The sequence below is a fragment of the Lampetra fluviatilis genome, chromosome 71 (genome assembly GCF_964198595.1).
Source record: "Lampetra fluviatilis chromosome 71, kcLamFluv1.1, whole genome shotgun sequence".
NCBI lineage: Eukaryota > Metazoa > Chordata > Hyperoartia > Petromyzontiformes > Petromyzontidae > Lampetra > Lampetra fluviatilis.
The window spans coordinates 3,577,307-3,598,432 of record NC_136345.1 but is presented as its reverse complement, the minus strand read 5'-3'; the positions used below and the strand labels follow the sequence as shown (position 1 = coordinate 3,598,432).

General features: G+C 57.5%; 1 protein-coding gene across 5 annotated transcripts in view; it reads left to right on the top strand.

Moving 5' to 3' along the window:
• Nucleotides 1-21,126, top strand: part of LOC144953054 (splicing regulator ARVCF-like) — a 43,425-nt gene continuing 22,299 nt past the window's right edge. For 2 of the 5 annotated variants that reach the window (XM_078883573.1, XM_078883568.1), the window contains exons 1-4: nt 1-570; nt 16,443-16,626; nt 18,460-18,528; nt 19,502-19,796. In XM_078883573.1, coding sequence (XP_078739699.1) covers nt 16,483-16,626; nt 18,460-18,528; nt 19,502-19,796 — 508 coding nt within the window. In that variant the 5' untranslated portion in view covers nt 1-570; nt 16,443-16,482. Of the gene's footprint in view, nt 580-16,442; nt 16,627-18,459; nt 18,529-19,501; nt 19,797-21,126 lie in introns of all 5 variants that reach the window. The other 3 variants (XM_078883569.1, XM_078883570.1, XM_078883574.1) reach the window with 3 other exon arrangements.

Below are 21,126 nucleotides of genomic sequence, written 5' to 3'. Positions count from 1 at the left end.
CTAGGGAATTCGAAGCTCGTGGGCGGCTTTAATTATTTATTAATGCTTCCCCTCTCCAGGTGAGAGAAGCAGGAGGAGGAGGGAGAGGCGCTGCTGCTACTGCTGTTCATGGCCTCCTGTTAATGGCCTCCTGTTCGTGTCGAAGGCCTTCTGACAGCGTTCCCTGCCACTACTACTACTGAGGGCCTCCATTCTACTGTAGCCCACCACAACTACCACCACAACTACTACCACCACCACAACTACTACCACCACTACTACCACCACAACTACCACCACAACTACTACCAACCACAACTACTACCACCACCACAACCACCACCAGCGCACAGCCGTTAGCAGCAGTAGCAGCTTGAAACTCGATTCAAACTAAACTCGCACCCACCCACACACCCATTCACCACACACCCCACTCACACACCCATACACCCACCCCACCCACACACCCACCACGACCACCACCACCCCGTGTCCCACCCCTCCGCTCTCGACAAAGGGCGATCGGCCACAGGGAGAGAGAGAGAGAGGGCGTCTTCCCCTGCCGCCTCGTGAGGTGCAGCAGCCAAGAAGGTGAGCGAGGTGAGGCGGCGATGAGCTGTGTGGTGAGTGTGGTGAGGCGGCGGTGAGGGTGAGCTGTGTGGTGAGTGTGGTGAGGCGGCGGTGAGGGTGAGCTGTGTGGTGAGTGGTGAGGTGTGTGGTGAGGTGTGTGGTGAGGTGTGTGGTGAGGTGAGTGGTGAGGTGAGTGGTGAGGTGAGTGGTGAGGTGAGTGGGGTCTGGTGAGGTGTGTGGTTTGGAGGGTGGTGAGTGAGGGGTGGTGAGGTTAGTGGGTGAGGTGTGTGGTGTGGTGAGTGGGGTGTGTGGTGAGGTGAGTGGGGTGTGTGGTGAGGTGTGGTTTGGAGGGTGGTGGGTGAGGGGTTAGGTGAGTGGGGTCTGGTGAGGTGTGTGGTGAGGTGAGTGGGGTCTGGTGAGGTGTGTGGTGTGGAGGGTGGTGAGTGAGGTGTGTGGTGGGGTGAGGTGAGTGTGCTGAGGTGTGTGGTGAGTGGGGTGAGGTGTGTGGTGAGTGAGGGGTGTGGTGAGGTGAGTGGGGTCTGGTGAGGTGTGTGGTGTGGTTTGAAGGGTGGTGAGTGTGGTGAGGTGGGGGGGGGTGAGGTGTGGTGGTGAGATGGGGATGAGGAGTTTAATGGGTAGGGGGTGAGGTGTGGTGAGTGAAAGTGTTGAGGGTACGGGGCGAGGTGGGTGAGTGAGGTGTGGGGTGTTTAGAGGGTGGGGTGAGGTGAGTGGGGGTGCATGCTTGGTGGTGAGTAGTGAGGTGAGTGAGGTGAGTGTACTTGTAACTTCTTTCGCACCGTACGTAGCCAACCGCGCTTATCGGAGTTGCGGGAAGTTGGGATCGCGGGTGGGGTGAGAGAGTTGGTGAGTGAATTAGTTGGTGAGTGTGAAATGAGATGGCGAGTGTGAATTAGTTGGTGAGTTGGTGAGTGAGTTGGTGAGTGAGTTGGTGAGTAAGTTGGTGAGTGAGTGAGTTGGTGAGTGAGTGAGTTGGTGAGTGGTGAGTGAGTTGGTGAGTTAATTGGTGAGCGTGTGTGTGAGTTGGTGAGTGGATTAGTTGGTGATGAGTGTAGATTAGTTGGTGAGTGAATTAGTTGGTGAGTGTGGGAGTTGGTGAGTGTGGGAGTTGGTGAGTGTACGTAAAATGAGCTGGTGAGTGAGCTGTTGATTGAATTAGTTGGTGAGTGAGCTGGTGAGTGAGCTGGTGAGTGAGTGAGTTGGTGAGGGAGTTGGTGAGTGAGTGAGTTGGTGAGTGAGCTGGTGAGTTAGCTGGTGAGTGAGCTAGTGAGTGAGTTGGTGAGTGAGCTGGTGAGTGGGTTGGTGAGTGAGCTGGTGGGTGAGCTGGTGGGTGAGCTGGTGATTGAATTAGTTGGTGAGTGAGTGAGCTGGTGAGTGAGTTGGTGAGTGAGTGAGTGAGCTGGTGAGTGAGTTGGTGAGTGAGTGAGTGAGCTGGTGAGTGAGTTGGTGAGTGAGTTGGTGATCGTTCTCGTCGCGTATCCGACGAGAGGCGATGATGCCGAGTGTCGAGCCCGAGCCCGATGGGCGCGGTGGGGTCGGGGTTGGGGGCAGCGGCCGGGCCGGCTCGGGCGGGGGCACTAGGCAAGGCCGTGGTCTGAGCCACCTGTGTAGGCCCGATTTTAACTTGCGCTCTGGAGGTGAGCGTCTGCTGCTGATGATCATAAACTTGATTATTCATCTTCTGTCATCTACAGTTGCCTCTCTGTGCGAGTCGAATCGTGTGAAAGGCGTCTGTGATTCATGTTTGTGAGGGAGGGAAAGCGAAAGCGCTTGAGATGGTGGGTGGCGCTCTGCTATTGCATGCGGAAATAGGGTGTGGGGTCGTGATGGTGGTGAGGTGGTGGTGGTGAGTAGGTGGTGGTGGGGTGATGGTGGTGAGGTGGTGATGATGGTGAGGTGGTGGTGAGGTGGTGATGGTGGTGAAGAGATGGTAGTGAGTAGTTGGTGGTGGTGAGGTGGTGATGATGGTTAGTGGTGAGGTGGTGATGGTGGTGAGGTGGTGATGATAGTTAGTGGTGGTGAGGTGGTGATGGTGGTGGGGAGGTGGTGATGGTGGTGAGTAGGTGGTGAATCTGTGTGTGTGTGACTGTGTGAATCTGTGTGTGTGTGACTGTGAATCTGTGTGTGTGTGACTGTGTGACGCTGTGTGTTTCCCTGACGAGTGAGTGTGTGCAGGTGAGTAGCTGTCTCAGGAGTGAGTGTGTGGAGTGGTGGGTGTAGTGGTTAGCGCTACGAACCCGGCGACCCGAGTTCGATTCCCGCTCACGGCTAACACCGCCAGCACGATTATCTGAACCGGTCCTGGGCCTTCCCTAGGTCGACTCGGCCTCAAATGAGTACCTGGTGTAGCGGTGTAGTGCAGTAAACATCGCTAGCACTGGGGAGACAAAGGCGGTCGGGCGTGGTGCTGGCCACCCACCCCCTCGTGTGCCGTGCCGGCCTTCATAGGTGCTGCTACTCGCCACTAGCAGCACTTGCCCCTGCAGCCCTGCTAGAGGCTACCTGGGGGAGCTTTGTCTGTGTGCATCATAGGTGGTTCTACTCGCTACTAGCAGCACTTGCCCCAACAGCCCTGCTAGAGGCTACCTGGGGGAGCTTTGTCTGTGTGTAGGTGGTGCTACTCGCCATGGCCAATACTTGTGACGATTATCTAAACCGGTCCTGGGCCTCCCCTAGGTCGACTCGGCCTCAAATGAGTACCTGGTGTGATCTGTAAACATCGCTAGCACTGGGGAGACAAAGGCGGCCGGGCGTGGTGCTGGCCACCCACCCCCTCGTGTGCCGTGCCGGCCTTCATAGGTGCTGCTGCTACTCGCCACTAGCAGCACTTGTTCCGGCTACACCTGAGTAGCTGTAAAGCCTGTGACCCTTGGGAGAGACGGGGGGGGGGAGACAGAGACGGTGAGGTCATGGCGCTCTTGAGGTTTGCCGTGTGACCGGCGCCTGGCAGGGCTGCAGACTTTAGTGTCGGGGTGCGAGTTTCCTGTGCGAGTTTGCTGTGCGTGGGTGAGTGAGATTTGCATGCGAGTAGCCATGTGAGGTGTGAGTGTGTGAGTCAGTGTGCAGGTGAGTGTGTGAGTCTGTGAGTGTGTAGGTGTGTGTGAGTCTATGTAGGTGAGTAGCTATGTGAGGTGTGAGTGTGTGAGTCAGTGTAGGTGAGTAGTTATGTCAGGTGTGAGTGTGTGAGTCTGTGTAGGTGAGTAGTTATCTCAGGTGTGAGTGTGTGAGTATGTAGGTGAGTAGCTATGTGAGGTGAGTGTGTGAGTCTTTGTAGGTGCAGGTGAGTGTGTGAGTCTGTGTAGGTGAGTAGTTATGTGAGGTGAGTGTGTGAGTCTATGTAGGTGCAGGTGAGTGTGTGAGTCTGTGTAGGTGAGTAGTTATGTCAGGTGTGAGTGTGTGAGTCTGTGTAGGTGAGTAGTTATCTCAGGTGTGAGTGTGTGAGTCTATGTAGGTGAGTAGCTATGTGAGGTGAGTGTGTGAGTCTATGTAGGTGCAGGTGAGTGTGTGAGTCTGTGTAGGTGAGTAGTTATGTGAGGTGAGTGTGTGAGTCTATGTAGGTGCAGGTGAGTGTGTGAGTCTGTGTAGGTGAGTAGTTATGTCAGGTGTGAGTGTGTGATTATGTGTAGGTGAGTAGTTATCTCAGGTGTGAGTGTGTGAGTCTGTGTAGGTGAGTAGCCATGTGAGGTGTGAGTGAGTCAGTGTGCAGGTGAGTGTGTGAGTCTATGTAGGTGTGTGTGTCTGCATGTGAGTAGCCATGTCATTTGTGTGTGAGTCTTGAGTCTGCTAGTGAGTGAGTGTGTGTGCAAGTGTGAGTGAGTGTGAGTGAGTGTGTGAGTGAGTCTGCTAGTGGGTGAGTGAGTGAGTGTGTGAGTGAGTCTGCTAGTGGGTGAGTGTGAGTGAGTGTGTGAGTGAGTCTGCTAGTGAGTGAGTGTGTGTGTGCAAGTGTGAGTGAGTGTGTGAGTCTGCTAGTGAGTGAGTGTGAGTGAGTGTGTGAGTGAGTCTGCTAGTGGGTGAGTGAGTGTGTGAGTGAGTGTGCAGGTGAGAGTGAGTGTGAGCGAGTGTGTGAGTGAGTCTTGCGAGTGTGTGTGAGAGTCTGCTAGTGTGTGTGTAAGTGTATGTGCAGCTGATTGCGGCAAAACCAACCCCCTACCTCATCGTGGTGCCGGCAACGCTGTGGTGGTGGTGGTGGTAGTGGTGGTGGTGATGGTGGTGGTGGGCAGCAGTGCCGTGGGGTGAGGGCCCACTGAGATTGGCCTCCCCTCATGGCGTCTGTGACCACCACAGTGATAACCCCTCCACCTTCAATAAATTACCACTAGACCACGACTCAAATATCGAACTAATAAGCTTGTGCCGGAGGCCCCGGGGGGAGGGACAGGCGTCTATGACGTCTCCTGGCCAAGTTCCATCTGTTGGAGCCAGGAGACTGAATCTTTACCCTCGGGGCTCCTCCAGAAACAACAAGAAGCCACTACGTGTGGCCTCAAGGTGCACATGGCCTGGCACACGCGTCGTGGTGACGTCACCGCCACTTAGTGGCGAATGGCGGTTGTTGTGTGTGAGTGTAGGTGAGTGTGTAGGTGAGTGTGTAGGTTAGTGTGTGTAGGTGAGTGTGTGTGTGAGCCTGTGTGAGTGTGTGTAGGTGAGTGTGTGTGAGTCTGTGTGAGTGTGTGTAGGTGAGTGAGAGTGAGTGTTGAGTCTCCCTGTGAAAGTGTTAACGCCTCTGGCCCCGTAATGGTTGGTGAGGTAGGGGTGGGGTGGTCTGTGTGTGTGTGTCTCTGTGCGTGTGTGTGTCTCTATGCGTGTTGCTTCCTGTTCAGCTGCGTGGGAATACGAGCCCCTGTACGATTGTGTATGTGACATTGTGTGTGTGTGAGATTATGACTGTGTGTCATTGCGTGCCATTGCGTGTCTGTGTGTGTCTGTGTGTCATGGGGGAGTGGTTGTGTCGTCGTGGTTAGCGCTACGAACCCGGCGACCCGAGTTCAATTCCCGCTCACGGCCAACACGGTGACGATTATGTGAACCTGAGCCTCCGCTAGGTCGACTCAGCCTCAAATCAGTACCTGGTGCGGGTGAGTGGGTGGGTGGGTGAGTGGCTGGGTGAGTGGCTGGGTGGGTGGGTGAGTGGCTGGGTGGGTGGGTGAGTGGGTGGGTGGGTGGGTGAGTGGCTGGGTGGGTGGGTGAGTGGCTGGGTGAGTGGCTGGGTGAGTGGCTGGGTGAGTGGCTGGGTGGGTGAGTGGGTGGGTGAGTGGGTGGCTGGGTGGCTAGGTGGGTGGCTGGGTGGCTGGGTGGGTGGGTGGCTGGGTGGGTGGGTGAGTGGGTGGCTGGGTGGGTGGGTGAGTGAGTGGGTGGCTGGGTGGGTGGGTGAGTGAGTGGGTGGCTGGGTGGGTGGGTGAGTGAGTGGGTGGCTGGGTGGGTGGGTGAGTGAGTGGGTGGCTGGGTGGGTGGGTGGCTGGGTGGGTGAGTGGGTGGCTGGGTGGGTGGGTGGGTGAGTGGCTGGGTGGGTGAGTGGGTGGGTGGGTGGGTGAGTGGGTGGCTGGGTGGGTGGGTGAGTGGGTGGCTGGGTGGGTGGGTGAGTGGGTGGCTGGGTGGGTGGGTGGGTGAGTGGGTGGCTGGGTGGGTGGGTGGGTGAGTGGGTGGCTGGGTGGGTGGGTGGGTGAGTGGGTGGCTGGGTGGGTGGGTGGGTGAGTGGGTGGCTGGGTGGGTGGGTGAGTGGGTGGCTGGGTGGGTGGGTGAGTGGGTGGCTGGGTGGGTGGGTGAGTGGGTGGCTGGGTGGGTGGGTGAGTGGGTGGATGGGTGGGTGGGTGAGTGGGTGGCTGGGTGGGTGGGTGAGTGGGTGGCTGGGTGGGTGGGTGAGTGGGTGGCTGGGTGGGTGGGTGAGTGGGTGGCTGGGTGGGTGGGTGAGTGGGTGAGTGGGTGGGTGGGTGAGTGGGTGGGTCTGGGTGGGTGGCGCGGTGCGTAAAAACATCGCCACTGGGGAGAGACAAAGGCGGCCGGGCGTGGTGCTGCCCACCCACCCCCTCGTGTGCCGTGCCGGCCTTAGGAGGTGCTACTCGCTAACAGCACTTGCCCCTACAGTCTGTTAAGCTTATACGGGGGATCTTTTCCTTTGTGTTTGTGTATAGCTTCGTGTTATCTGTGTGTAGTTGTGTGTAATCTCCATTGGTATGTGTGTGTCTAACAGCACATTCCCCAACAGTCTGTTAGAGGCTGTACGGGGCAGCTTTGTCTGTGTGTACATCATAGGTGGTGCTACTCGCAACACTTGCCCCTACAGCCCTGCTGGAAGCTACCTGGGGGAGCTTTGTCTGTGTGTGCATCATAGGTGGTTTTACTCGCTACTAGCAGCACTTGCCCCTGCAGCCCTGCTAGAGGCTACCTGGGGGAGCTTTGTTTGTGTGTGCATCATAGGTGGTGCTACTCGCCACTAGCAGCACTTGCCCCTGCAGCCCTGCGAGAGGCTACTTGGGGGAGCTTTGTCTGTGCTTGCGAGCGAGCGGTGTTGTTGGTTATCGCTGAGTGGCGGTGAAAGGGACGGGAGCTCCAATTCCTTCACGGTGTCTTGAGGAGCGATTGCGGTCCCTCTGTGCGTTACACAAGAACCAGCAGCGGCTGCGTTGTCTGTCTGTTTTGTGTGTGTGTGTGCGTTGTGTGTGTGTCTGTGTTGTGTGTGTGTCTGCGTTGTGTGTGTGTGTGTGTCTGTGTGTGTGTGTCTGCGTTGTGTGTGTGTGTGCGTTGTGTGTGTGTCTGCGTTGTCTGTCTGTTTTGTGTGTGTGTGTGCGTCTGCGTTGTGTGTGTGTGTGTGCGTTGTGTGTGTGTGTGTGCGTTGTGTGTGTGTGCGTTGTGTGTGTGTCTGCGTTGTGTGTGTGTCTGCGTTGTGTGTGTGTCTGCGTTGTGTGTGTGTCTGCGTTGTGTGTGTGTCTGCGTTGTGTGTGTGTCTGCGTTGTGTGTGTGTCTGCGTTGTGTGTGTGCGTCTGCGTTGTGTGTGTGTGTGTGCGTTGTGTGTGTGTCTGCGTTGTGTGTGTGTCTGCGTTGTGTGTGTGTCTGCGTTGTGTGTGTGTCTGCGTTGTGTGTGTGTCTGCGTTGTGTGTGTGTCTGCGTTGTGTGTGTGTCTGTGTTGTCTGTGTGTCTGTGTGTGTCTGCGTTTGTGTGTGTCTGCGTTGTGTGTGTGTCTGCGTTGTGTGTGTGTCTGCGTTGTGTGTGTGTCTGTGTTGTGTGTGTGTCTGCGTTGTGTGTGTGTCTGTGTTGTGTGTGTGTCTGTGTGTGTGTCTGCGTTGTGTGTGTGTGTGCGTTGTGTGTGTGTCTGCGTTGTCTGTCTGTTTTGTGTGTGTGTGTGCGTCTGCGTTGTGTGTGTGTGCGCGTCTGCGTTGTGTGTGTGTCTGCGTTGTGTGTGTGTCTGCGTTGTGTGTGTGTGTCTGCGTTGTGTGTGTGTGTCTGCGTTGTGTGTGTGTGTCTGCGTTGTGTGTGTGTGTCTGCGTTGTGTGTGTGTGTCTGCGTTGTGTGTGTGTCTGTGTGTGTGTCTGCGTTGTGTGTGTGTGTGCGTTGTGTGTGTGTCTGCGTTGTCTGTCTGTTTTGTGTGTGTGTGCGTCTGCGTTGTGTGTGTGTGCGTCTGCGTTGTGTGTGTGTCTGCGTTGTGTGTGTGTCTGCGTTGTGTGTGTGTCTGCGTTGTGTGTGTGTCTGCGTTGTGTGTGTGTCTGCGTTGTGTGTGTGTGTCTGCGTTGTGTGTGTGTGTCTGCGTTGTGTGTGTGTGTCTGCGTTGTGTGTGTGTGTGTCTGCGTTGTGTGTGTGTGTGTGTCTGCGTTGTGTGTGTGTGTGTCTGCGTTGTGTGTGTGTGTGTCTGCGTTGTGTGTGTGTGTGTCTGCGTTGTGTGTGTGTGTGTGTCTGCGTTGTGTGTGTGTGTGTGTCTGCGTTGTGTGTGTGTGTGTGTCTGCGTTGTGTGTGTGTGTGTGTCTGCGTTGTGTGTGTGTGTGTGTCTGCGTTGTGTGTGTGTGTGTCTGCGTTGTGTGTGTGTGTGTCTGCGTTGTGTGTGTGTGTCTGCGTTGTGTGTGTGTGTGTCTGCGTTGTGTGTGTGTGTGTCTGCGTTGTGTGTGTGTGTGTCTGCGTTGTGTGTGTGTGTGTCTGCGTTGTGTGTGTGTGGGTGTCTGCGTTGTGTGTGTGTGGGTGTCTGCGTTGTGTGTGTGTGGGTGTCTGCGTTGTGTGTGTGTGGGTGTCTGCGTTGTGTGTGTGTGGGTGTCTGCGTTGTGTGTGTGTGGGTGTCTGCGTTGTGTGTGTGTCTGCGTTGTGTGTGTGTGTGTCTGCGTTGTGTGTGTGTGTCTGCGTTGTGTCTGTAGCCGGCTGCAGCCCTGCTAGAGGCTACCTGGGGGAGCTTTGTCTGTACATCATAGGTGGTGCTACTAGCAGCACTTGCCCCTACATCCCTGCTAGAGGCTACCTGGGGCAGCGTTGTCTGTGTGTGCATCATAGGCGGTGCTACTCGCCACTAGCAGCACTTGCCCCTACAGCCCTGCTAGAGGCTACCTGGGGGAGCTTTGTCCGTGTTGTTTTTGACGGCACATTCCGCGTGAGCCCCCTCGCTACCTCCCTCCCCCTTGTGCCCTCACCCAGACAGGGGTGAGTGGGTGAGTGGGTGGGTGAGGTGAGGGGGTGAGTGAGTGTGTGGGTGAGGGGGTAGGTGGGTGGGTGAGTTGGTGGGTGTGTGAGTGAGTGGGTGGGTGAGGTGAGGGGGTGAGTGAGTGGGTGTGTGGGTGGGTGTGTGGGTGGGTGTGTGGGTGGGTGAGTGGGTGTGTGAGTGGGTGGGTGAGGTGAGTGGGTGGGTGGGTGAGTGGGTGGGTGAGTGGGTGAGTGGGTGGGTGGGTGAGTGGGTGGGTGGGTGAGTGGGTGGGTGGGTGGGTGTGTGGGTGGGTGTGTGGGTATGTGGATGTGTGAGTGAGTGGGTGGGTGAGGTGAGGGGGTGAGTTTGTGAGTGGGTGGGTGAGGGGGTAGGTGGGTGAGAGAGTGGGTGTGTGGGTGAGTGGGTGGGTGGGTGTGTGGGTGTGTGGGTGAGTGGGTGGGTGGGTGAGTGAGTGGGTGGGTGAGTGGGTGGGTGAGTGGGTGGGTGAGTGGGTGGGTGAGTGGGTGGGTGAGGGGGTGGGTGAGGGGGTGAGTGGGTGGGTGAGGGGGTGGGTGGGTGAGTGGGTGGGTGAGGGGGTGAGTCGGTGAGTGGGTGGGGGGGTGGGTGAGAGGGTGGGTGAGGGGGTGGGTGAGGGGGTGGGTGGGTGAGGGGGTGGGTGGGTGAGGGGGTGGGTGAGGGGGTGGGTGAGGGGGTGGGTGAGGGGGTGGGTGAGTGGGTGGGTGGGTGAGTGGGTGGGTGGGTGGGTGAGTGGGTGGGTGGGTGAGTGGGTGGGTGGGTGAGTGGGGGGGGTGGGTGGGTGAGTGGGAGGGTGTGTGGGGGGTTGGTCGCTGAGTGGGAGGGTGGGAGGGTGTGTGGGTGAGTGGGAGGGTGAGTGGGAGGGTGAGTGGGAGGGTGAGTGGGAGGGTGAGTGGGAGGGTGAGTGGGAGGGTGAGTGGGAGGGTGAGTGGGAGGGTGAGTGGGAGGGTGAGTGGGAGGGTGGGGTGGGCGGGTGAGTGGGAGGGTGTGTGGGGGGTTGGTCGCTGAGTGGGAGGGTGGGAGGGTGTGTGGGTGAGTGGGCGGGTGAGTGGGCGGGTGAGTGGGCGGGTGAGTGGGCGGGTGAGTGGGCGGGTGAGCGTGCGGGTGAGCGGGAGGGCGAGGTGAGTGCGCGAGTCTATGGATGTTGAACTTCTTTCGCACCGTACGTAGCCAACCGTGCAAATCGGAGGTGCGGGGTGGTGGTTGTGGTTTTGTGATGGTGGTTGTGGTGGTTGTTGTGGTGGTGGTTGTTGTGGTTGTGGTGGTTGTGGTGTTCTACTGAGCTATCCCCCCCCCCCACAACCAGCGTTGCGTGCCAGTGGTGTGTGCGGGTCTGCGTGCGTGTGTGTGTGTCGGTGTGTGTGCGGGTCGGTGCGTACCTGTGTGTGTGTGTGCGTAAGTGTTTGCGTGTGGGTGTCTGTGCGTACCTGTGTGTGTGTATGTGTGTGTGCGTAAGTGTGTGTCTGTGTGTGTGTCGGTGTGCGTGTGGGTGTCTGTGCGTACCTACGTGTGTGTCGGTGTGCGTGCGGGTGTCTTTGCGTACCTGTGTGTGTGTGTGGGGATGTGTGTGTGTGTGAGTGTGTGTAAGTGTGTGTGTGTGTGTGAGTGTGTGTAAGTGTGTGTGTGTGTAAGTGTGCGTGCGTGTGTGTGTGTGTGGGGATGTGTGTGTGTGTGGATGTGTGCGTACCTGTGTGTGAGTGTGTGTAAGTGTGTGTGTGTGTGTAAGTGTGCGTGCGTGTGTGTGTGTGTGGGGATGTGTGCGTACCTGTGTGTGTGTGGGGATGTGTGCGTACCTGTGTGTGTGTGGGGATGTGTGCGTAAATGTGTGTGTGTGTGGGGGTGTGTGTGTGTGTGTGGATGTGTGTGTAAGTGTGTGTGTGTGGAGCGTTAGCGCTATGCTGCGTTACGAACCCGGCCCACCCGAGTTCGATTCCCGCTCACGGCCAACACCACCAGCAGTGACAGCGATTATCTGAATGGGCCCTGGGCCTCCCCTAGGTCGACTCAGCCTCAAATGGGTACCTGGTGTAGCAGTGTGTAGTAAACATCGCCACTAGGGAGACAAAGGCGGCCGGGCGTGGTGGTGCTGGCCACCCACCCCCTCTGTGTGTGCCACAGTGCCGGTAGCCTTCATAGGTGGTGCTACTCGCTACTAGCAGCACTTGCCCCTACAGCCCTGCTAGAGGCTACCTGGGGGAGCTTTGTCTGTGTGTACATCATAGGTGGTGCTACTTGCTACTAGCAGCACTTGCCCCTAGAGGCTACCTGGGGGAGCTTTGTCTGTGTGTACATCATAGGTGGTGCTAATCGCTCCGAGCAGCACTTGCCCCTACAGCCCTGCTAGAGGCTACCTGGGGGAGCTTTGTCTGTGTGCATCATAGGTGGTGCTACTCGCAGCACTTGCCCCTGCAGCCCTGCTAGAGGCTACCTGGGGGAGCTTTGTCTGTGTGTGAGTTACGACTCCGTTGAGCGACTTTAACCCTGCGTGTGAGACCAGGACAGGGAAATGACCTCCCCGGGTGAGAGGGAGACCCTGGGTCTGGGTGTCTCTCTCTCAGGGGGTTCACAGTGGCCGTGTCAGAGACACTGAGAGTCTGGGTTCAAGCCCTGGGTCTGGGTGTCTCTCTCAGGGGGTTCACAATGGCCGTGTCAGAGACACTGAGAGTCTGGGTTCAAGGTCTGGGTGTCTCTCTCTCAGGGGGTTCACAATGGCCGTGTCAGAGACACTGAGAGTCTGGGTTCAAGCCCTGGGTCTGGGTGTCTCTCTCAGGGGATTCACAATGGCCGTGTCAAGTTCACAATGGCGGTGTTTGCTTCGTAACGGCCGCGTCGGAGAGCGGGACACTGAGCGAGCAGTCCCGTTACCGTGTTGGGTTCGTGACCTGAGTGTCGCTCTCTTGCTCGATGTCTCTGGGGGGGTCTTAATGGCCGTGTCAGGAGGAAGAAACTGCGGCGTCGGGGGCTCAGGATATCCGGGATGGGGGGGATCGCGTAAACACCCGCCGTGTACAGTGCGCGCCCCCCCCCCTCTTCCGCGTACAGTGCAGAGATGTTTTCGCGAACATTTGTAAGTAAACAGAACAATAATTTCCGTTGCTCGCTCGCCCACTCGCCCACTCATTCACTCACCCACCCGCTCACCCACCCACGCATTCACTCACTCACCTACTCACCCACCCACTGATTCACTCACCCACCCACTGATTCACTCACCCACTCGCCTACCCGCTGATTCGCTCACTCACCCACCCGCGCATTCACCCACTCACCTACTCACTCACCCACCCGCTCATTCACTCACCCACCCACACGCTTATTCACCCACCCACTAATTCACTCACCCACTTACCCACCCGCTGAAACGCTCACTCACCGACTCGCTCACCCACTCACTAATTCACTCACCCACCCACACGCTTATTCACTCACCCACCCACTCATTCACTCACCCACCCACACGCTAATTCACTCACCCACCCGCTGATTCACTCACCCACCCATTGATTCACTCAACCACTCACCCACCCGCTCATTCACTCATTCACCCACTCGCTCATTCACTCTAAAGCCAGCATTCGCCTCTCAGCTGTGTTGACGTGTTATGCCCATTTAGCCCCCTCTATCCGGCCAAACAGAAGCTGTTTGGGCATGCGGTGGCTGGGCATGCGGTGGCTGGGCATGCGGGCTACGTGACCCAGCCAACGCAGCCTTGCCTGCCGGAAGAGCTCACCGATGGGACTTTGTCCAGATCTTTCAAGGATTTGTGAGCTCCTCACACAATCCAGCCTGGCTAAACCCAGGATGGATCGTAGGCAGGCCAGCCTAAATGTTTCTAACCGGCGAAGATGCTCCATTAGGGGGATCCACGTTTCGCAAGCGTAGAGAAGGGAGGGAATGACCGTGGCCGAGAAGACCTGAAGCTTCGTGCGGAGCGACGGACCAGGTAGCTTCCACACAGCGTTACGCAACCGATGAAAAGATATTTCCGCTCGACTGATTCTGAGTGAGATCTCTGCTGTCAAACCGGAGCCGGTCATAAGCACACTGCCCAGGTATGGGAAACTCTCCACTCTCTCCACAACTGCCCCATCACCAATTGGGAGTTGTGGGGGTGGAGTGTCCGATGGTACAAAATACCCAGGCAGGTGCTTAGTTTTGGTGGGGCTGATGGTAAGGCCCTACCTCTTAGTGGCACACTCCAGGTTCAGCAGCAGCGTCTCCAACTCTTCCTGTGTGTGGGGGGAGGGGCTGTGGGTGGGGGGGGGGCTGTGACGACACGGCCCTGGCTATTGGGATGGAAGTGGCCCCATCGCCACCACCATCACCACCACCACTGTCACCACCACCATCACCACCACCATCACCACCACTGTCATCACCACCACTGTCCCCACCGCCATCACCACCACTGTCACCATCACCACCACCGCCGTCACCACCGCCGTCACCACCACTCCAACCGCCACCACCACTGTCACTACCGCCACCACCACTTCCACGGCTTTGGGTGGTGTGGTGGTGGTTGTGGTGTGGTGGTGGTTGGGTTGTGGTGGTGGTGGTGGTGTGGTGGTGGTGTGGTGGTGGTTGTGGTGTGATGGTGATGGTGGTTGTGGTGTGGTGGTGGTGGTTGTGGTGTGATGGTGATGGTGGTTGTGGTGGTGGTGGTTGTGGTGTGGTGGTGGTGGTTGTGGTGTGGTGGTGGTGGGTGTGGTGTGGTGGGTGTGGTGTGGTGTGGTGGTGGTTGTGGTGTGGTGTGGTGGTGGTGTGATGGTGGTTGTGGTGTGGTGGTTGTGGTGGTTTATCATCATCGGGTTCAGGGTTCTGTTTGCCAACCTCTCCCTCCCTGTACAGTCAACAGGTGCCTAGCCCCTCCCCCCACCTCCCCCCCACCTCCCGCCCACCTCCCCCCCACATTCACCTCCACCTCACCTCCCCCCCCCACCACCCCCCCACCTCCCCCCCCCACCACCCCCCCCACCTCCCCCCACCTCCTACCTCCCGCCCACCTCCTACCTCCCCCCCACCTCCTCCCTCCCCCCACCTCCCCCCCACCTCCTACCTCCCCCCCACCTCCCCCCCACCTCCTCCCTCCCCCCACCTCCCTCCCACCTCCTCCCTCCCCCCACCTCCCCCCCACCTCCCCCCCCACCACCACCACCCCGCCTCTCCACAACCTTTGCTCAAAGTCGCTGCTGCTGCTGTTATCTTGCAGCAGAGTACACGGAGCGGAACAGGGCGTGTGGGTGGGTGTGTCGGTGTGGGTGGGTGGGTCTGTGTCGGTGTGGGTGGGTCAGTGTCGGTGTGGGCGTGTGGGTGGGTGTGGGCGTGTGGGTGGGTGTGTCGGTGTGGGTGGGTGAATGAGTGTGTGGGTGGGTGAATGTGTGGGTGGGAGTGTGGGTGGGTGTGTGGGTGGGTGTGTGTGTGGGTGAATGAGTGGGTGTGTGTGTGTGTCTATCTGCGTGTCTGTGTGTCTGTCTGTGTGTGTGTGTGTGTCTGTCTGTGTGTGTGTCTGTCTGTGTGTGTGTGTCTGGCCACCCACCCCCTCGTGTGCCACGCTGTACCGGCCTACATAGCTGCTGCTACTCGCAATGCACTTGCCTTGACAGCCTGGTGTGAGGCTGTCAGGCGGAATTGTTCGCCTCTCTGACTATATAAGGTTGTTGTATACGAGGCTGGATGGGTGTGTGAGTGATAAGATAACTATGTGTGTGTGTCCGTGTGTGTGAGTGTGTGGAGCGGTGGTGCAGCGGTTAGCGCTACGCTGCGCTACGAGCCTGGCGACCCGGGTTCGATCCCCGCTCACGGCCAACGCCGGTGACGATTATCTGAACCGGTTCTGGGTCTCCCCTAGGTCGACTAGGCCTCAAATGAGTAGCTGGTGCGGCGGTGATTAGTAAACATCGCCACTGGGGAGACAAAGGCGGCCGGGCGTGGTGCTGGCCACCCACCCCCCTCGTGTGCCGTTCCGGCCTTCATAGGTGCTCGCTAACAGCACTTGCCCCTACAGTTTGTTAATGCTACACGGGGGATCTTTGTCTGTGTGTCAGCAGAGGAGGTCCCTGTGTGAGTCTGTGGGTCTCTGTGTGGTGAGTCTGTGGGTCTCTGTGTGGTGAGTCTGTGGGTCTCTGTGTGGTGAGTCTGTGGGTCTCTGTGTGGTGAGTCTGTGGGTCTCTGTGTGGTGAGTCTGTGGGTCTCTGTGTGGTGAGTCTGTGGGTCTCTGTGTGGTGAGTCTGTGTGTCTCTGTGTGGTGAGTCTGTGGGTCTCTGTGTGGTGAGTCTGTGGGTCTCTGTGTGGTGAGTCTGTGGGTCTCTGTGTGGTGAGTCTGTGGGTCTCTGTGTGGTGAGTCTGTGGGTCTCTGTGTGGTGAGTCTGTGGGTCTCTGTGTGGTGAGTCTGTGGGTCTCTGTGTGGTGAGTCTGTGGGTCTCTGTGTGGTGAGTCTATCCCCTCTGTGTGGTGAGTCTGTGGGTCTCTGTGTGGTGAGTCTATGGGTCTATGTGTGGTGAGTCTGCGGGTCTGTGTGGTGAGTCTGTGGGTCTCTGTGTGGTGAGTCTGTGTCTCTCTGTGATGCGTCTGTGGGTCTCTGTGTGGTGAGTCTGTGGGTCTCTGTGTGATGAGTCTGTGGGTCTCTGTGTGATGAGTCTGTGGGTCTCTGTGTGGTGAGTCTGTGTCTCTCTGTGATGAGTCTGTGGGTCTCTGTGTGATGAGTCTGTGGGTCTCTGTGTGATGAGTCTGTGGGTCTCTGTGATGAGTCTGTGGGTCTCTGTGATGAGTCTGTGGGTCTCTGTGTGGTGAGTCTGTGGGTCTCTGTGTGGTGAGTCTGTGGGTCTCTGTGTGGTGAGTCTGTGGGTCTCTGTGTGATGAGTCTATGGGTCTCTGTGTGATGCGTCTGTGGGTCTCTGTGATGAGTCTGTGGGTCTCTGTATGATGAGTCTGTGGGTCTCTGTGTGGTGAGTCTGTGGGTCTCTGTGTGGTGAGTCTGTGGGTCTCTGTGTGGTGAGTCTGTGGGTCTCTGTGTGGTGAGTCTGTGGGTCTCTGTGTGGTGAGTCTGTGGGTCTCTGTGTGATGAGTCTATGGGTCTCTGTGTGATGCGTCTGTGGGTCTCTGTGATGAGTCTGTGGGTCTCTGTGATGAGTCTGTGGGTCTCTGTGTGGTGAGTCTGTGGGTCTCTGTGTGGTGAGTCTGTGGGTCTCTGTGTGATGAGTCTGTGGGTCTCTGTGTGATGAGTCTGTGTCTCTCTGCGTGGCAGCAGCAGCAGTGAGGGTGGGGGGGGGGTTGCCGCCGCCGCGATGCTGGAGGAGGAGGCGGGCGACTTTGAGCCGAGCACCGAGTCGAGCCTCCTGGCCTCCGTCAAGGAGCAGGAGGCGCAGTTCAAGCGCCTCACCATGGAGCTCGAGCACGAGCAGAGACACGTCGCCTCCTATAGCACCAACGTGAGACGCTCGCCCACTCGCTCGCCCACACGCTCACCCGCCCACACACTCACTCACACACACACACACTCACTCACACACACACACACGCTCGCCCACTCGCTCGCCCACACGCTCACCCGCCCACACACTCACTCATTCACACACACACTCACTCACTCACACACACGCTCGCCCACTCGCTCGCCCACACGCTCACCCGCCCACACACTCACTCACTCACACACTCACTCACACACACGCTCGCCCACTCGCTCGCCCACACGCTCACCCGCCCACACACTCACTCACACACACACACACTCACTCACACACACACACGCTCGCCCACTCGCTCGCCCACACGCTCACCCGCCCACTCACACACACACTCACTCACACACACGCTCGCCCACTCGCTCGCCCACACGCTCACCCGCCCACACACTCACTCACTCACTCACACACACGCTCGCCCACTCGCACGCTCACCCGCCCACACACACACACACTCACACACACGCTCGCCCACTCGCTCGCCCACACGCTCACCCGCCCACACACTCACTCACACACACACACACTCACTCACTCGCTCACACGCTCGCCCACACACTCACTCACTCACACGCTCACTCACTCACCATGGAGCTCGAGCAGGAGCAGAGACACGTCGCCTCCTATAGCACCAACGTGAGACGCTCACTCACACGCTCGCTCGCTCACTCACTCGCTCACACGCTCACTCACCCACTCGCTCACTCACTCACACGCTTACTCACCCACTCGCTCACTCACTCACACGCTCACTCACTCGCACGCTTACTCACCCACTCGCTCACTCACCCACACGCTCACTCACCCCCACGCTCACTCACCCCACGCTCACTCACCCCCACGCTCGCTCACCCCCACGCTCGCTCACTCACCCCACACTTACTCACCCCCCACGCTCACTCACCCCCCACGCTCACTCACCCCCACGCTCACTCACCCCCACGCTCACTCACCTCCACGCTCACTCACCCCACGCTCACTCACCCCCACGCTCACTCACCCCCACGCTCACTCACCCCCACGCTCACTCACCCCCACGCTCACTCACCCCCACGCTCACTCACCCCCACGCTCACTCACCCCCACGCTCACTCACCCCCACGCTCACTCACCCCACGCTCACTCACCCCACGCTCACTCACCCCCACGCTCACTCACCCCCACGCTCACTCACCCCCACGCTCACTCACCCCCACGCTCACTCACCCCCACGCTCACTCACCCCCACGCTCACTCACCCCCACGCTCACTCACCCCACGCTCACTCACCCCCACGCTCACTCACCCCCACGCTCACTCACCCCCACGCTCACTCACCCCCACGCTCACTCACCTCCACGCTCACTCACCCCCACGCTCAATCACCCCCACGCTCAATCACCCCCACGCTCACTCACCCCCACGCTCACTCACCCCACGCTCACTCACCCCACGCTCACTCACCCCACGCTCACTCACCCCACGCTCACTCACCCCCACGCTCACTCACCCCCACGCTCACTCACCCCCACGCTCACTCACCCCCACGCTCACTCACCCCACGCTCACTCACCCCCACGCTCACTCACCCCCACGCTCACTCACCCCCACGCTCACTCACCCCCACGCTCACTCACCCCCACGCTCACTCACCCCCACGCTCACTCACCCCCACGCTCACTCACCCCCACGCTCACTCACCCCCACGCTCACTCACCCCCACGCTCACTCCCACGCTCACTCCCACGCTCACTCACCCCCCCCCACGCTCACTCACCCCCACGCTCACCCCCACGCTGGGTTCTCTCTCTGTCACAGGACAGTGACCTGGCCTCCTACCACTCTGGCCAGGCACCGCACTTCTCTGCCAATGGCACCGCACTCAGGGTGAGTGTGAGTGTGACTGAGTGTGCGGGTGGGTGAGGTGAGTGAGTGTGGGTGGGTGAGGTGGGTGAGGTGAGTGGTGGGTGGGTGAGTGGGTGGGTGAGTGGGTGAGTGAGTGAGTGAGTGGTGGGTGGGTGGGTGAGTGGGTGAGTGGGTGGGTGGGTGAGTAAGTATGCGGGTGGGTGCGTGGGTGCGTGGGTGGGTGGGTGAGTGTGTGGGTGTGTGAGTGGGTGAGTGAGTATGCGGGTGGGTGCGTGGGTGGGTGAGTGTGTGGGTGTTATTATTTTATTCATGATAATAAAATAATAACACCATTATTTATAATAATAAAATAATAAGACCGTCATAGAAAATAATAAAATAACAACACCGTTATTTATAAAAAATAATCAAGTAATAACACCCTCAGAGAGAATAATAAAATAACACTGTTATTAATAATTAATAATAACACCGTCATAGAAAATAATAAAATAACAACACCGTTATTATTAAAAATTAAATAATAACATGGTCATAGAAAATAAGAAAATAACACCACCGTTATAAAAAAATAATAAAAAAATAACACCGTCGGAGAGAATAATAAAATAACAACACTGTTATTATTAATAATAAAATAAAAACACCGTTATAATTAATAATAAAATAATAACATGGTCATGGAGAATAAGAAAATAACACCACTGTTATAAAAAAAATAACACCGTCGGAGAGAATAATAAAATAACAACACCGTTATTATTAATAATACAAAAATAACACCGTCAGAGAGAATAATAAAATAATAACACCGTTATTATTAATAATAAAATAATAACATGGTCATGGAGAATAAAAAAATAACACCAAAAAAATATAAAAAAATAAGGAAAAAATCCCACTGTTATAAAAAATAATTAAATAACAACACCGTTATTATTAATTATACAATAACAACAACAACAAAAACGTTTCTGACATTTCTGTCGGGCAGCCTGGCGGACGCCCCTTCCTGCACGAAGACCCCATCGGTGGGGGTGGGGGTGGTGGTGGTGGCGGTGGCGGTGGTGGTGGCGAGCTCTACTACGTTGGGGCCGGCTCTAACGGCAACGGCTCGGCTCACCTCGCCGGCGTTGGCAGCCGCACCGTAGACCCACGCCGCCTCGGTGGTGGTGGTGGTGGCGGTGGTGGTGGTGGTGACGGAGACCGGGCCTACTACAGCCTGTCACGGGGGGCTCAGCGGGACCCCCGCTTCCTCGCAGCGGCACCGCACATGGACGACTACAGTGGTGGGTGGGGTGGTGGGGGGGTGGGGGGTACACACACACACAGTGAAACATACACACAGACACACACACACACAAGTACACACACACACACACAGACACATACACATACACACACAGACACACACACACACACAACAACAACAACCGCCATTCGCCACTAAGTGGCGGTGACGTCACCACGACGCTTGTGCCAGGCCATGTGCACCTTGAGGCTACCACGTGAAGTGTCGAACGCCCCCTGGCAGGAGGTCACGGGGCAGACCCAGCAGGTGCCACGGGTCGACTGACTAAGATGACCGAGACGACTGGCTGATGCACCACCTGTGCCCCCTACTGTGCCAACTTGCTGTGCTTTAGCCACCCGGCGCTCCGCTTGTTTTTGTGAGCGTCGCTCCTCCGCCCTCCGTTGTTGTTGGAGGGCGACTGCCTCCAACTGCCCAGTAGCGTCCTTCACGAGCCTCCTCCCCACAGGCCGATCTTGACACCGCTGGTACCAGTCATCGGCAAGTCCACTCAGCTCCACGTCCTCCTGTACCACATCACTCCATCTCTTCTCTAGCCCGTGCCGCGCCCGTTTAGCCCCCTCGATCCGGCCGAACAAAAGCTGTTTAGGCATGCGGTGGCTGGGCATGCGGGCTCCATGACCCAGCCAACGCAGCCTTGCCTGCCGGAGGAGCTCACCGATGGGACTTTGCCCAGATCTTTCAAGGACTTGTGAGCTCCTCACACAATCCAGCCTGGTTAAACCCAGGATGGATCGTAGGCAGGCCAGCCTAAATGTTTCTAACCGGCGAAGATGCTCCATTAGGGGGGTCCACGTTTCGCAAGCGTAGAGAAGGGAGGGAATGACCGTGGCTGAGAAGACCTGAAGCTTCGTGCGGAGCGACGGACCAGGTAGCTTCCACACAGCGTTACGCAACCAATGAAAAGATATTGCCGCTCGACTGATTCGGAGTGAGACTTCTGCTGCTAAACCGGAGCCGGTCATAAGCACACTGCCCAGGTATGGGAAACTCTCCACTCTCTCCACAACTGCCCCATCACCAATTGGGAGTTGTGGGGGTGGAGTGTCCGATGGTACAAAATACCCAGGCAGGTGCTTAGTTTTGGTGGGGCTGATGGTAAGGCCCCACCTCTTAGTGGCACGCTCCAGTCTCAGCAGCAGCGTCTCCAACTCCTCTTCTGAATGAGCAGCTATTACCAAATCATCGGCATACATAACGTGGTTGACCAATAGGGAGCCATCCCTTGATTGCACCCGGGCATCGATCAGCCTCCCATTGTATCTGTACCAGATGGAAATTCCCCCGGTACAGCTATTGAAGGCTTC